The 17,713-nt window shown below is 36.1% G+C and overlaps 1 protein-coding gene and 1 pseudogene across 1 annotated transcript; one reads left to right on the top strand and one right to left on the bottom strand.

Annotated features, from left to right (window-relative positions):
• Positions 1-3,222: 3,222 nt before the first annotated feature.
• Positions 3,223-9,580, bottom strand: LOC132749269 (alpha-(1,3)-fucosyltransferase 7-like). The gene is made up of 3 exons (XM_060738990.1): positions 8,991-9,580; positions 5,443-5,522; positions 3,223-4,388 (listed from the first exon to the last, which is right to left on the bottom strand). Exons 1-3 carry the CDS (start codon positions 9,037-9,039, stop codon positions 3,366-3,368), a joined length of 1,152 nt encoding a protein of 383 aa, XP_060594973.1. The 5' UTR covers positions 9,040-9,580; the 3' UTR covers positions 3,223-3,365.
• LOC132749271 (uncharacterized) lies at positions 5,561-7,820 on the top strand (annotated as a pseudogene).
• Positions 9,581-17,713: the final 8,133 nt, after the last annotated feature.

The raw sequence follows: 17,713 nt of genomic DNA, 5'->3' as shown, positions 1-17,713 counted from the left end.
CAATTATTATAGCTATGGAAGTATGGAATCGTTAAGAACGATAACTTTATATGAGTAAGAAATAGTCAAGAATGTCATTTTCAAAGAACGGCATCTAGGATTTCCACGTTTAATGAGCATACTTGTACATTTCCCTTTATAGATTATATTCATGTCATGTTACACAAACATCATAATGGACAAACGTCATTAGTGAGCTGTAGAAGTGGCGAAACGTACGTCATTGACAAATATGCAGCAGTCTCATCGCTATTTTGCATACCGCGGTATAATGGTAATTAATATGGTAATTTTGTAATGATTTCTTTCCATGAGAGATTTTCCTGACATTGCGATGTATAATGACATGAATATGTATATGACAATGTGATGGACCCTTATTAAGTGTAGAATAAATGAGACTAAATGCATGACAATGCTCTTGGAATGTGGAACATACATGTATTATTAATTGTTTTTGTCATACGTTTATGAATGAAATACAATGAAAGTAAAAATACAAGTTCATTATTAAATATCAATCAACAAAAGTTATTAGTAAGGATATATAAGCTTCTCAACTGGTCCAGGTATCCCTTTCAACCGCACTCCTAACCAAAAACTCCCTTACTAGCCCATAAATTAGGATTCCCTTGTGTTTAGTACAGTTAGCATTTTATGGTATGGTAGTGATACATAATCAAAGCACAGAAGGCGCTGAATTTGTTTGGGTCTTAGAATGTCAGAAAGGTGAAGGTTGTGAGATTATAAACCAATTTGTTTTTGTATAGTGCCACCAATGCTTTTCAGTGTTTTAACTGTAGTAAATTGGTTAGAAGACTAATTGCAACACTGAAATTCAATTCAATGTTTATTTGACTTAAACATTTAAAAAAAAATGAACAGCCTCATCTGGGATTTGAACTCCTGACGTCTCAATTCCTAAGCGAGTGTGCAAACCTCTCGGTCACGGTGAAGTTATATGATAACGACCTGAAGAAAACCATATTATTCTAAATTCGGGTTTGTAACTCTTATTATTTCCACGCTTAACCTGTTGTTTAAAACAGATGTAAATAATCATGGAGCTTACTATAAGCATGCATATCTATAAAGAATAAAACAATATTAGAAGTCTTCGACCATTCGCGAACTATTTTGCTTAAAAATTAATGCGCCTGCCATTCGACAAACGCAGTGATCTCCCCTGAATTTTTCGGCGTTAGTGTGCATATAAAGGGAAGTAACCGCTTCAAAAAAAGTGGACTACTTTCGGCATTTGCAATTAACAGCATCAGGGTCTGAATTTCGCTACCTTTATTTGTTTGGTTTGACCTGGGACATACATATCGTATGTCCCAGGTTTGACGACCCAAACAAATAAAAATTATTGGTAAGATTTAAAAAAAAATGGAACTTATTGCAAGGGTAGCGTAGCGGGTCTCTTGTGCGTATTCTCAATCCTAGATTGATTAATGCTGTTGAAAGCTGCAATATAAAGATTTTGTCCTGAACATATCTCCCACATATATAGAGGGATTCTAATGAATTTTCATACAAATGTTCACCACAATGAGGAATAGTGTCATGCGCATAAACTAGGTCTGAAGGTCAAAGGCCAATGTCACATTTAGAGGTTATTGAAAACACTTGTCTGGAGTAAAAACTTCACCATGCATTGGGAATTGCAATGTTACTTGGCACAAAATTTAATGTTAACCATTGTAAGGCAGAGTGTCGGGTACCAATTTTAGGTCCCTGCCGATTAGATCAAGGTCAAACATAGGGGTCAAAGTTCAGATTAAATATGAAAATGTGTATTCGGACCATTTAGCCATCATTTATTGAGAGATTAAAACAAAAATGATCATTATTATGACTACTGGTGTAAAACATGTGAATAAACTTAATACATGCAAGGTCAAGGTCACTACATAATTATGATAGTCAAGGTCAGTAAAGATGATAAAATATATAGATTTTGCCATGAGCATATATCCTTCACCTATGGAGGGATTTTAATGAGACCTCATACAAATATTAACCACTATAAGAAGCAATGTCATGCGCATGAACTAGGGATCTATGTTAAAGGTCAAGGTCACACTAAGAGGTCATTGAAAAACTATTGTCCGAAGCAAAACATCTACAGGTACATACATAGAGGGATTTCAATGTAACTTGGCACAAATTTTCACCCTCATGAGGTGGAATGTCGCGTGCAAAATTTAAATCCCGTGTAAATCCATGTGGCCATGGTCAAGGTCATACATAGGGGTCAAAGTTTAGATAAAAATATGAAAATTTGTATTCGGGCCATTTAGTAAATATTTATTGAGGGTTTGAAACACATTTTGTCATTATCATAACTACTGCTGTTCATTTAGGTTGATATATGCAAGGTCAAGGTCACTAAAGAGGATAAAATATAGAATTTTTGTCCAGATCATATCTCCTCAACGCATGGTGGGACTCTAATGAAACTTCATAGAAATTTTCACCACCATGAGATGTAGTGTCATGCGCATGAACCCCATCTCTAGGTTAAAGGTTTATGTCACACTTAGAGGGCACTTAACAATTCTTGTTCGGAGTCGGACTTCTGCATTCATGGAGGAATTTTAAAGTAATTTGGCACAAATGTTCACCATTGTGAGATTTATTGCGCAGTGGCACATAATCCAGGTCCCTGCTACCAAAGTCAAGGTCACATAGAGAGGTCAAAGTTTGGGTAAAAGGACCATTTAGTCATCATTTATTGATGATAACTATTATGACTAGAAGTGTGACACATGTAATTTATGATAATATTTGCAAGGTCAAGATCACTGGAGGTGATAAAATATTCAGATTTTTTTCCCAGAGATTGCCCAAAGCATATCTCCTATATGCATATCTATAATGCCCAAATATCTGTCAAAAGTGTTTGAGACGGGCGTATTTTGCGACCATGTTTTTTTGTTGTTTTTGTTTTGTGTTAAGTGTACTGGGAATGTTCGTTATCGTTGCCTTATTGGAACATCTGTGATAAAAACTTTACTGATATATACAAGGTGCGACACAAACTCAACTTCAGTGTTTTTTCTTATATAAATCAATGAAAAAATCTGCACATTTATATTTCAATACAGTTTTCAAATGTTCATTTAAATTGTACTGAGAATAATGGTTTTGAAAGAACAAAAAAAACAATGCAATAATAATTAATGATATCACCTGATTCCTTTTGTCCTTTATTTTAAGAGTAATTTACATATGCATTATATGAACTACACATATGTATCATATTATTTACATATGTATATCATATTATTTACCTATGTTTCATATTAGCTTTATTACATACATATGTATCAACATTATAAAATTGTACATTTATTTACACCTTAAGTTAAATCTTTAATTTCGTTGAAATTTAAACAAGGCTTATTGTCAAGTACCCACTCATGCATGTCGTTTATGACCTTACTGTACTCGTCCTGAAAGTTCATCCTGTAACAAACGTCACACAATGCCTGTTGATACACTTCTTTAAATCCAATTGAATTAAATTGGTCTTTTCTCTCTAAAAGCTTTGCGTAGTCAGAGACCGATAGACCTTTGAGATATTGTGCCAGATCTTTTGCCGACCGGAAGTCGTCTGTTGATATAAATGATCCACTCGGGAATAATCGTTTGGCATCACCGTGTAGACCGCCACGTGTAACCATAATTGTATCATAATTGAAATTTTCGAAAAACTTTTCCGAGAAATATTGATTGCAAAATGCATTCTCAAACGCTAAGTAGAATTTATATGAGTTTAGGATATTAAAGCAGTTTTCGTCATGAACGCGATGTGTCCCACAATCCCACGGTTTCCCGCCACATTTACCCAATATATCGATATCCATATATTTACTTAGTTCCTTAACAAACTCTTGTCTTCTCGATGACGTTTTACAATTAGATACAATTATAAGTGATGTCTTATTTTTACCACGAGCTATTGCTTCATAATCACGCAATTTGTCCCCGGCACGCTTCCGTAGTTCTCCGTAAGGAAGATGAATGTCAGTATTGTTCTTATTATACGTCATCGTCCAGTTGAAGGTGTAATTTGTCCACGAGTTGCCGCCCATGCCGTACAAATGCGGTGACTCGTGTGCAGCAAATATCCAAACTTGTCCGATTGGTCGAATAAATTCAAGTTTTTTAGGAATGAAAATACCGTCATATATAACAGCGTCACCTTTTCTGGCATATTTCTTATCAAAGGTCAATTCACAATTATTCCATGGGCATTTTTTAAAGTCACACGACATAGCATATTTTCTATATCTACTTATGAACGCAGGTACATTGTAATAAAGTATCAAATAGTTCTCTTTGCTCCTGTTAAGATGGTGCTGTGATGTCAAATTTTCAAACTGAAATAACAAAACAAATGCAAATGATCGTGAAATTCGACGTAATTTGACATTACTTGTAGTATATACATCTAGTTATTTTCGCTCATTTGCGGTTCACGCAAAAGAAAATTTACAACTTAATTTGCGGCTCTAAGCAGTCAATGTTGGAAAAAAAAAGAATTGTTACTTTTCAAACCTTTCGGATTAAAGCTGCATGACTCTAGATGAACAAACTTAAGATAAATGTACTAAGAATTTAAGGAAAGTTAAAAGAAAATCGTGATTCATGATTCAAGTAATAATTAACATGTTAAACATGTTATGTGCGGATAATGACTTATTTTGCACGTTTGATCACTACATCAATATTTCTACTGCGTGACTAACGCAGTAAGAGCATTTTGCATATTTTAACCTCTTTTTGGCAATGTACTTGAATCCTAAGTGTCGTTTGCAGTGTGTAAATTAATTTCTATTTTCACTTCACAACATCTAACTTATAAATTCATTTACAAATTTTCATGAAAATGAGCACGAATAGCATTCGCAACTCTTCGCCGCTGCAGTTTATGCAACTTTCTGCCAAATTTTCGATCATGACAAATTTTATAGAGAAGTAACCAATGTGAAACATGACAATAATGTGTAATATTTCCATTGAATGATTATGTATCACTTCAAGGCTCGGAACAAAGTTAAAGTTGATAATATTGTAACATGGCAGAGTGGTTCACGCACTGGACTAGTAATCATAATGATCGCTAGCCGCATGGGTTTCAACCCCGTCAGGGGCAAATCGTTGTTTCATTTAGCTCATTGCTCAGGACCCATTGGTTCTAGAAACGGATCCGAAAGCGTGTCTATAAGCTTATAGCTTCCTGCACAATCTCACTAAAATAAATTATGTATAAACCAATAATATTGTAATGAAATTATAGAAATGTTTTGTTGTTGTTTTTTGTGTGTGTTTAAATTTGACTTAAATCCATCAATAGATATGGTGTAGTGTAACTTCAGAAATCACTAGTACATTTTTTGTAAAGGGAAAGGAAAATACAAGTATGAGTTTTACCGTGACATCGTGTCTCATTGTCCAAAATCCCATTCCTCTATAGAACATTACAATGTATGTCATCACAGCCACTAGAAACGCTGCAAATAATAAATAAACAAATCTGTCCCACTGAACCATGTCCTGCCGACAGCAACTAATGTTACCAATGTGGCTACAGTAGTAGCAGTACTATCTTGTCGTCTGGCCATGGGTTACATTGTCCAGTATTCAATACATGTATTTTGAAATTTGACAAAAATATGATGAATGATTTGGTCAAAGTTGAAAGATGGACAAGTCCATTTAAGAAATCCAGCGGATTAAGGGCTACTTAATCAGAAACCGTGTACTAGTTAATCAGACACCGGTCAGACACCATGTACTAGTGAATCAGACGCCGTGTACTAGTGAATCGGACACCGTGTTCAAGTGAATCAGACACCATGTACTAGTGGATCAGACATCGTGTTTAATAGTGACTCAGACACCATGTACTTGTGACTCAGACACTGTGTACTAGTGAATCAGACACCATGTACTAGTGACTCAGACACCGTGTACTAGTGACTCAGACACCATGTACTAGTGACTCAGACACCATGTACTAGAGAACCAGACACCGTGTACTAGTGACACAGACACCATGTACTAGTGACTCAGACACCATGTACTCGTGACTCAGACACCGTGTACTAGTGACTCTCAGACAACGTGTACTAGTGACTCAGACACTGTGTACTAGTGACTCAGACACCATGTACTAGTGACTCAGACACCATGTAACTAGTGACTCAGACACCATATACTCGTGACTCAGACACCGTGTACTAGTGACTCAGACACCGTGTACTAGTGACTCAGACACCATATACTCGTGACTCAGACACCGTGTGCTCGTGACTCAGACACCGTGTGCTAGTGACTCAGACACCATATACTCGTGACTCAGACACCATATACTCGTGACTCAGACACCGTGTACTCGTGACTCAGACGCCATGTACTAGTGACTCAGACACCGTGTACTAGTGACTCAGACACCGTGTACTCGTGACTCAGACAATGTGTACTAGTGACTCAGACACCATATACTCGTGACTCAGACACCGTGTACTCGTGACTCAGACACCGTGTGCTAGTGACTCAGACACCATGTACTCGTGACTCAGACACCGTGTGTACTAGTGACTCAGACACCGTGTAATAGTGACTCAGACTGCATGTACTAGTGAACCAGACACCGTGTACTAGTTAATCAGACACCATGTACTAGTGACTCAGACACCATGTACTAGTGACTCAGACACTGTGTACTAGTTAATCAGACACCATGTACTAGTGACTCAGACACTGTATACTAGTTAATCAGACACCATGTACTAGTGACTCAGACACCATGTACTAGTGACTCAGACACCATGTACTAGTGACTCAGACACTGTGTACTAGTTAATCAGACACCAATGTACTTGTGACTCAGACACTGTATACTAGTTAATCAGACACCATGTACTAGTGACTCAGACACCATGCACTAGTGACTCAGACACTGTGTACTAGTTAATCAGACACCATGTACTAGTGACTCAGACACTGTATACTAGTTAATCAGACACCATGTACTAGTGACTCAGACACTGTATACTAGTTAATCAGACAGACACCAGACACTGTGTACTAGTGACTCAGACACCATGTACTAGTGACTCAGACACCATGTGTACTAGTGACTCAGACACTGTGTACTAGTTAATCAGACACCATGTACTAGTGACTCAGACACTGTATACTAGTTAATCAGACACCATGTACTAGTGACTCAGACACCATGTACTAGTGACTCAGACACCATGTACTAGTGACTCAGACACTGTGTACTAGTTAATCAGACACCATGTACTAGTGACTCAGACACCAATGTAGTACTAGTGTACTCAGACACCACCATGTACTAGTGACTCAGACACCATGTACTAGTGACTCAGACACTGTGTACTAGTTAATCAGACACCATGTACTAGTGACTCAGACACTGTATACTAGTTAATCAGACACCATGTACTAGTGACTCAGACACCATGTACTAGTGACTCAGACACTGTGTACTAGTTAATCAGACACCATGTACTAGTGACTCAGACACTGTGTACTAGTTAATCAGACACCATGTACTAGTGACTCAGACACTGTGTACTAGTTAATCAGACACCATATACTAGTGACTCAGACAACTGTGTACTAGTTAATCAGATACCATGTACTAGTGACTCAGACACTGTGTACTAGTTAATCAGACACCATGTACTAGTGACTCAGACACTGTGTACTAGTTAATCAGACACCATGTACTAGTGACTCAGACACTGTGTACTAGTTAATCAGACACCATGTACTAGTGACTCAGACACTGTGTACTAGTTAATCAGACACCATGTACTAGTGACTCAGACACCATGTACTAGTGACTCAGACACCATGTACTAGTGACTCAGACACTGTGTACTAGTTAATCAGACACCATATACTAGTGACTCAGACACTGTACTTAGTGACTCAGACACCATGTACTAGTGACTCAGACACCATGTACTAGTTAAATCAGACACCATGTACTAGTGACTCAGACACTGTGTACTAGTGACTCAGACACCATGTACTAGTGACTCAGACACTGTGTACTAGTTATCAGACACCATGTACTAGTGACTCAGACGCCGTGTACTAGTGAATCAGACACCATGTACTAGTGAATCAGACACCGGGTTCTAGTGAATCAGACACCTGTGTACTAGTGAGCTCAGACACCATGTAGTAGTGACTCAGACACCATGTACGAGTGAAACAGACACTGTGTACTAGTTAATCAGACACCATGTACCAGTGAACCAGACACCATGTACTAGTGAATCAGACACCGTGTGCTTGTGAATCAGACACCATGTACTAGTGACTCAGACACCATGTACTAGTGACTCAGACACCATGTACTAGTGACTCAGACACCGTGTACTAGTGACTCAGACACCATGTACTAGTGACTCAGACACCATGTACTAGTGACTCAGACACCATGTACTAGTGACTCAGACACCGTGTACTAGTGACTCAGACACCGTGTACTAGTGACTCAGACACCATGAACTAGTGACTCAGACACCATGTACTAGTGACTCAGACACCATGTACTAGTGACTCAGACACAGTGTACTAGTGACTCAGACTGCATGTACTAGTGACTCAGACACCGTGTACTAGTGACTCAGACACCATGTACTAGCGGCTTAATCAGACACCATGAACTAGTGAATCAGACACCGTGTGCTAGTGAATAAGACATAATGAAGTTGAAAATAAACTTGAAATGTTCATAATCATACCATGTAGGTACAAAATTGAAGACTTCCTAAAGAACAGATTGTTTCCCCAACCCCTTGTGACCTTCACCCCATTTATAGAAAAAGGTCATCGATAATGTATATCGCAAAAGGTAAAGGCATTTAATTAGCTTTACGCAAATCATTTAATCTATTTTTCTTTAAAAAAAGTGAAAAACACACACACATTACCTATTCTCCATAAAAAAGTACAGAACGTCAACATTTTCCCTACATACATAGGCAATGACACTCTGATATTGAATCTTGATCGCTAGCTCGCACGCTTAATTAAACAAGGAAATATCTTGTCCATGTTGTAATGCTTTGTCAAAGTAAGTTAAGCACAATGTTCCCACATATTTTCAGCAAATCTTTTGAATAAAGAAGCAGTGTAATAGGAGATTTCTATGTCTTCTAGCTTGAAAAACGGCTCTTGTAACAAACTTGACATTCGTTTGAACTAGTATATATTTGATGCAAAATAGAGAAGTAGTTTGAATTGCTTTATTTTTAAAAATATTTTTTATATCTCAAACAAGGCTGATGTTCTTGAAAATAGACGTTAAAGAACGTGTTTTAATTGCGTGATCTCCAGATATCATTGTTGAATCCATGTTTCTTTCAAAAGTCCCTTTACGATTTAACTCATTTCTTTCTGTACATAATATCGTAATTTGCATTAATCCATGAAATTATGCACACGAGTATTCAAGTTTTGTTTAATTTGGTTTTGCATCTCCTCCCATACAAAATAAATTTAAAAATCATATAATTATCGAATATGAATATAACTCAGTTTTATTAATGCATAGTAACACTCATGAATGGAAATCAATATATAAGGGTTGTACAGTAAGTTCTAGGGATTTCTATACATAGTTGTCGTTTCTAACTAGGAAAAGGCGTCCAGTTGATTGGGTTTATATATATGATATACAATAACAACTCATTTCTCTACAGAGTTGTCATTCCTTACCACGCTTCTATGCAGAGTTATTGTTCATTACCATACAGTAACAACCTGAGTTGTATTTCCTTACTACGCAATATCAACCAACGTTCCAATCGCAACTTTTCGGCCCTTTCCGTCAGTAGATAATAGCCGAGGACGTTCCGACTGCGAACGTATACAGAGTTGTCGTTCATTACCATGCAGTAACAACCCACGTTCCAATCTCCTACGCAGTGATCTCCCCTAATCATTACAATTCCACCAAGGGAAATCACTGTTAGGAGTTTAACCACGTTCTATACAAAGTTGTCTTTCCTTACCACGCAATATCAACGAACGGTCTGTACAGAGTTGTCGTTCATTACCATACAGTAACAACCCACGTTCTATACAGAAGAATGCAGTTTTAACAGACGTTTTTTTACAGAGTTGTCTTTCTTTACCATCCAGTAATACAGGGTTGTCGTCCCCTACCAAAACAATGACAATTTATATGAGTGTTCTGTGCAGAGTTGTTGTTTCACACAAAAACAGCAATCAGCATGTTCTTTCTGAATTGTTCCGAATGACAAAAAAGTAACAACACAGGCGCAGATTTGAGGTCCTTTACCGAACAGTAACAAAGTCATTGAGGGAGTTTTACAGAAGGTAATTGAACAAAGATTGCTACTTGTTTAGTAAACGCCAGATACTAAGTAGACTACTCGTATGCCTGATTGCAGCAGGATATTTGAGATTTCTTACATTTAGATAACGCAATTGATTCACTGAACAAACGGCAAATTGTCTGCAGCCCAATTAAATTGGTAAAAAGGCTGTCGGATGCTATCGACTGAAAACCGACGATTTTTATTTCTGAGAAATCGTAGTCATATATCTCAATAATATCAGCGGGAAAATAATACCCAAATCTTTTGTTTCTTTGTCGTTCGAACTGAAGAATTCAAATATGCCGGATTTTGCCGAAGTGATCAAATGTATGCCGGATTTTGCCGAAGTGTTCTATTGTATGCCGGATTTTGTTGAAGTGTTCAAATGTATGCCCGATTTTGCCGAAGTGGTCAAATAGATGCCGGACTTTGACGAAGTGATTAAATGTATGCCGGAATTTGTCGAAGGGATAAATTGTATGCCGGATTTTCCCGAGTTGATGATAGGCGCACATATATTACTTTAAGACTTTAAAGTTTGTGAAAATCCACTAAGTAGCTACCGGTTTGTGTTAATGTAAATAGACAAACGTCTGAAATGTTTATTAAAATGTCTCCAAAACGTTAATGACCGACCCTTGTTAGAATGAATAACTTCATTAAATATATGACAATATGTTAGAATATTATATTTAACATGAACTTATCGATTGAAACAAGGTTTATCATTGATACATTATATTAATGTAGTTATATACATAAAAAGTTTTATTATTATATACATGTAACATATGTCCAGCTGTTGTACAACGTTATAAAATCTCAACTCACAGAAACAAATTAATAAATAACTATCTATTGCACAAAGTTTATCAATCATCAAGCAAATCAAAATTTCTCAATCACATAAAAGATTATCAAGCAAATCAAAGTTTCTTAATCAAATCAAGTTTATCAAGCAAATCAAAATTTATAAATTAAATCAAAGTTTATCAATCAAATCAAAGTTTCTCAATCATATAAAAGATTATTAAACAAATCAAAGATTCTTAATCATATAAAAGATTATCAAGCAAATCAAAGTTTCTTAATCAAATCAAGTGTATCAAGCAAATCAAAATTTATCAATTAAATCAAAGTTTATCAATCAAATCAAAGTTTCTCAATCATATAAAAGATTATCAAACAAATCAAAGATTCTTAATCAAATCAAAGTTTATCAAGCAAATCAAAATTTCTTCATCAAATCAAAGTTTCTCAATCATATAAAATTTATCAAGCAAATCAAAGTTTGTCAATCATATAAAAGTTTATCCGGAAATTGATATATTTTGTGCAACAGACAAAACTTTAGAAAACATACGGTTAAACATAGCAAGAGTATCTGTTATTAAAGAAAAAAAAACAAAAACAAAAAAACAATACAAAAATACACGACTACCTTTGATTTTAGTTATTTTAAAGACAAAACAACTAATTTTTATTATCATAATTATTATAGTGATGATGATGATGACATTTGTTTCCACATTTTAAGAAGTCTCGCACTTTTTCTTCTTCAGAAACCTGCACGTTTGTTTGAACATTTATTTTGCACCTTTTCAAAACACGTAATCTGATTTATATGCTGAAAATTAGCTACATTGTATTGAAGCTCAATCAAGCCACCATCAAAATTGAAAAAAAATATATTTATTTTTAAGTTCTTCTTTGAATTTCATATGAAGTCGTTGTGAAAATAGACCGCAAATTCACTTTCATAATTTTGTGTTGTCTTTAGAATATAAATTCAACAAAATATTTTTATTACATTTTTCGTCTTTAAATTTTTGTAACCGAGCTGGCACTTCATTTAATTTGTAAAATAATAGTACTAAACCACAAACTAAATCCAGTGAAAATAAACAACCAATTAGGACACTTCCTTTTCTTTGGCTATGTTTTCAAGAATATTGTTAGCTATATTAGTTCGGTTCATTTTCAGACTTATTCAGCGTGAAATCGTATTTCCCCAACATATCTTCTCATTCGATAGCCGTATTTAGACCAAAGGCGGAATTATTGATGAACATCTCGCCTCAATCGGGACACCTCGACAATTATTCACAATCACTCGGTTCTTTTCGCCAAACTTCGGTCTTACCAACGCACTTGAAAAAGTATTTAGTAAATAATTGGGAGTTCTTGACTGGTTTATTCCAATACGTGTAGAGGTCTACCTTTATTAAGTAAATTTATAGATATAAAAGAAAACAGAAACACAGAACGTACATTTATATACTTATTATGTTGGTTGCAAAATTACATTTGATCTGTACATGCCAGAGCAGAGGTACCACGGATTTACATTACAATTTGTTATATAAATCCGTGGAGGTACCAAGTGAATGACAGAATATAGAAAGGATATAGAAAGGATTTTATGATAATTCCAATCATAACGGAAGACCCGTACCGTCCGGATATCGAACCTGATTTACAGTCCGACAAGGCTGGGCGGTTCATATAAATAATAAGTGTATCAGTGTATTTGAATTTATTTATACTCGCCACCGGTTGCCCATATGTAGTAGTCCTCCAGAAGAGTATTTTCGGAGGGTAGTGCAAAGAAAAAAATTACAGAAAGATGCCACATATCAAAAAGTTTCTCCTGGTTCTTAAGCGTACCAAGTGTTTAAGCACTCATACACGGGACCTCGTTTTAAAGTCTCATCCAAGAGACTGATTAGTAATTTTAAATGGCCTTTCGGAATCGAACCATAATGTCGATGTTGAAAGTCTCACGCTCTAACCGTTTTAGCTATATAATTATATGCAGGCTGGCTACATAAATTATATGTTGTAGTCTATACTTAATGAGTGTCCAGACAGTAAATGCAGTTTTCGCTGTCGAGTACGCACCCCCCCCCCCCCCCCCGATGTCAACAGTCATGCCCTTAAAAAGTTAAATTTCAAAGCTGAAGTGGTAATAATTTATCTCCGTGCAATTCCCCAGGAGTATCAGACACAAATGAATTTTGAGCCAAAAGTACGTCATTGTACGGCGGTCAATACAGTATTCTGAGACAATATGAAAAGAGCCTGTTATTGTCAAGCAAAGGGTCTGCCTTTCAAGCCGTCGTTCTGCGTTAGGGGATCACGCATCCTAGCACACGTATATGCCTACTCTGTAGGGCCACTCATGTCGGCTTTACTCAGGAAACCGGCAGCTGGTCCGTGGGTTCAAGTTCTGATCTTTGTTTATTTTCACCATCCCAAGTTCGTCAAATCGTCTGCCGATGTCATGTGCACGCTCAGAGGGAAGGAGAGGTGACGAAGAAGATAAATTAATGTAAACTTTATATACCGGCATTGCTTTATTTCACTCCTTATAATATAACCAATGCGCTTTCAGCATTTGGACCACGTGATGTCAAACAACAATCATTACTGGGTGGTCCAATCCAACCAATTCAGCAATAAAGTCATTACCAAGAGCCCAAAGCACCATCAGCCTCGTTTTCAATACTGACAGCTCCTCGTCCAATACAATCAATAGAATTCAGTATTGTACTCAACATTTTAAAATAACTTCATAGTATTACCGGAAAATACACCACGCAAAATACCTACTCGAAGAAAGTAAAAATAGCGGTATCAGGAAATGACGTAATTGACGTAATCGCAGCGCGTTACGGTTGAAAATGTAGTTTAATTTTAAAAGTATACGTAACTAAAATCTTCTTCTTACAAATGTAGTATTCTTGTTACAATATAATATAGCTTAGATGTAAATGAGCTCATCGCCATTTAACTTTCTCCCACAAGATATTTTTATGTGCTGAACCCTGGCTAATCTATCGGTCTGTATCAATATAATTATATAGATGCTTGTTTTACCAGGAGTAATTCTCAAAATAGTTTCCGTGAGAAAATCAATCAGCATTACTAGATGAAAATATCGTTTCAGTGCCTTTCAATTTTTTTACTATTTGAAAGACCCTGATGTAAGTGACACCTATATCTACACATCATTTCGCTTTTTCTCTGACGCAAGCCAGAATGATATGTTTGACATTTCAGATGATGACGTAAAAGAATATCGTCTGCAACACCTACATGCGCAATCTAATTATAAATGTGCTTTAGGTCGCAGAATACACGCAACTGAACAATCGCAACTTTTCGACCCTTTCCGTCAGTCTTCGGATAATGATTGACGATTCAAGTCCGAAATTTGACGGAAACGACCGAAACGTGACGGAAAATTTAACAGGCAATGGACTAATTAAAGAGCCGAAAACGTGCGATTTTGAGGGCTTTGACGTTGCAAATTTTTTTGTGTGTATGATAAATTTGTTGAACGTAAAGTAAAATATGCTATTGCAATGCTGCCTGCAAAACCATGATTGACTCGTAGCCTGGTGACGGTAACTGGTTTTGTGCAGTTTTATCAAAATCTGCACTTTTCACTTTATTAGAACTTATTTTGAAAAATTCCCTAAAAACATTGAATGTTTTGTTTGTCCAGATTGAAAGTCTGAAAGATAGGCATGTTTTAGCGTGACAATACGCTATACAATACGATATTTAGTGTGGCAAGGGTTTAACAACATTCATTTGCATAAAAAACTTGAACACATTTGTTGAGGTATCTCCTTAGCAAGAAAAACATAGAATTTTTAAGATCAGTTTCACCTTTTTCGAAAAGATAGAACCAATTACTGGCGCTCATTTTTATCAAGACTTTATTTTCGTCAAGATTTTACGGTCTGCAAAATTCTGACAGACTAGCCAAGGTCCGCTCATCGTCGGATATCCACGGCCGAACCACTGATAACATGTTAATCAACCGTGGGTATCCGACAATGAGGACCGCGTTCCATCATGGTCAGCACTGTTCGTTATTATGGACAAGTACAGGAATGAATAAATGTAGTAGTAAAATTTTACGTCCAAATACTGTTCCGTTCTTCGCATTTACCACATTTGTGGTAATGATTCTCAAAAGAATAGTTCATATATTAACTGCCAATTATAGCCACGCCGCTCGCCACTCATAAGATTGAATTACGATATCACTTGAAAATCATCATGAATTGTGCGGCCACCGAACTGCGCAAAAATTAAGTTCAATTAAGGAGAAAACTCAGTAATATAAGTAAATCACCGGTAGCTCCCTGAATCATACCCAGTACTGAGGACATATGCTCTATGATAAACTGCGCACCTGACAGAGTCAGTTAAGTTCTCAGTGAAATTAAAGCTGAATGGAGCGTCTCTCTTTTAATATCTTTTGTTTTATAATTAATCATTGATATAAACCCTAGTACATTGTCCTATTATTAAAGCAAACTCTGTGCTTAAAAGAAGATAACGGCCCTATTAATACGATGTGCTCAGAAGCATCTAAATTGAGGAAATAGAGGGTAAAAGATGAGAAAAAGAGAAAGGCAACAGTATATGAATTATTCTCAACAAATTATGGCTGTAAAGCTCTGAAGGAGCAAAAGCAGAAAACTAGAAATACTTATTTAAGTAAATCTATCGTATTCCCTGAATGCTCATTACATAGTACCGTTATCGAGCACATAATGCTCTCTTGGTATTTAATGCTTATAAGACTTGTCGCTGACGCATCACGTTGACAAGACGTCAGTGTTCCAAGGTTTATCAGTGTTGTAATTAAGATGCTGAAATGTGAAGCGTTTTTCTTCTTCTTTTCTAATCATCTTCTTTTGTTTTTTTGTTTTTTTTTATAATTTATATCATTTGATATCAAAACCCCTCAGATTAACATTGTCCTATTATATTAAAGCAGCAAACATTCTGGTGTCTCTAAAATGAAAGAGTAACGGGCCCCTATTTAAAATACTGACTGTGAACCGGAAGATGTCTACAGATTGACGGTAAAATAGAGGGGTAAAAAAAGAGGAGAAAAAAAAGGAGAGAACATGGTCAAACATGTTATCTGACATTTATTTTCTCAACAAATATATGGCTGTTAACAGGTCCCTCTGCCAAACAACAAGCAAAATAAATATATATATATGATACACAAATGCTGCATTACATAATGAGCCACGTCTCGACAAAACCAACATAATGGGTTTGCGACTAGCATGGATCCAGACCAGCCTGCACATCCGTGCAGTCTGATCAGGATCCATGCTGTTCGCTATCAGTTTCTCTACTTGTAATTGTAATAGGGTTGGTAAGCGAAAAGCATGGATCCTGATCAGACTGTGCGGATGCGCAGGCTGGTCTGGATCCATGCTGGTCGCAAGCCCACTATGTTGGTTTTGTTGTGACGCGGCTCATATAAGTACACATCAAACAATTATACATATAATACATGCCTCCCACTGGGGGTTTTTATTGAACAATGAAAATAATTGTCAAGTTTTACTGAAAAAAAAAAATTAACAAAAAAATGAAAGAAAAAAATGTCAGCATTTTTAACAATAAACTTGTATCAGTGTTTGTAGATGATATTTAAACTATTATACTAGTTTTAAATGTAGTCTAAACAATATATAGCTGCCAATCTGCCTGCCAATTGTTTCCTTTGTCTGAGAAACAACAACAACAATTCCAATATTTTCAACTTTTACAAGCTTGCTATCATTATTATTGTGTGAAAATGCTCTTTGTCCAAATTCAACCAAATATATTCTTGCATACAATATGATGTCCTTACATGTTACAAATGTACAATTGCACCCCGTATCCACAGTATATAAACAAGTATACTTCCTGTTATCACAAGTAAGGTACAAGTTAAAATATATAGGCTCCCAAGTAAGTTACAGTGATTGGAAGTAACATGTGCTTTTACTCGCAAGACAGGGTACACATTGAATTATATAGGCTCAAAAGACAGGGTACAGTGATTTTGTTTATATACTGTGATCTCTCTGCTTGTTAAAGTTTAAGCAAAAAACATGCAATATGAAACCAAACTGAAATAGGATGCCAGATTACTTGTTTATCCACTTACATAACAAATTATTTTTAGATGATGTTGTAATGGCTACTAATAATAAATGCATGAACTATATAAATAGATATATAGAATGGTTATAGTAGTAAAAGTACAAAGCAATTATAATATAAAACTTTCAACAATCAGGTTCCTCCAAAAAAAAACAACACCCACCAAATATTTCATTTATTAACATTTTCCAGCTCCCCACTTACACACATGGGATAACAGCCGAGTCACTTCAAACAAAGACCAGCTGACCACACTGGAATTTGTACACCAGTATACTGAACTAACAAAGAAAATCAATTAAGTACTCCAATATAAATGCAAACAATATCACTAT

Source organism: Ruditapes philippinarum, unplaced genomic scaffold (genome assembly GCF_026571515.1).
Source record: "Ruditapes philippinarum isolate M1 unplaced genomic scaffold, ASM2657151v2 ctg4163_1_1_1_1, whole genome shotgun sequence".
NCBI lineage: Eukaryota > Metazoa > Mollusca > Bivalvia > Venerida > Veneridae > Ruditapes > Ruditapes philippinarum.
This window is presented reverse-complemented; position numbering and strand designations above follow the sequence as displayed.

Bases quoted from the DNA above. Each gene is read 5' to 3' on its own strand.
- LOC132749269 (XM_060738990.1), bottom strand. From the start codon at position 9,039: ATGTATGTAGGGAAAATGTTGACGTTCTGTACTTTTTTATGGAGAATA. The intron at 5,523-8,990 runs GTAATGTGTGTG...TATTATTTGCAG, and splicing joins TACTTTTTTATGGAGAATAG to CGTTTCTAGTGGCTGTGATG. The intron at 4,389-5,442 runs GTAAAACTCATA...TTGTTATTTCAG, and splicing joins CAATGAGACACGATGTCACG to TTTGAAAATTTGACATCACA.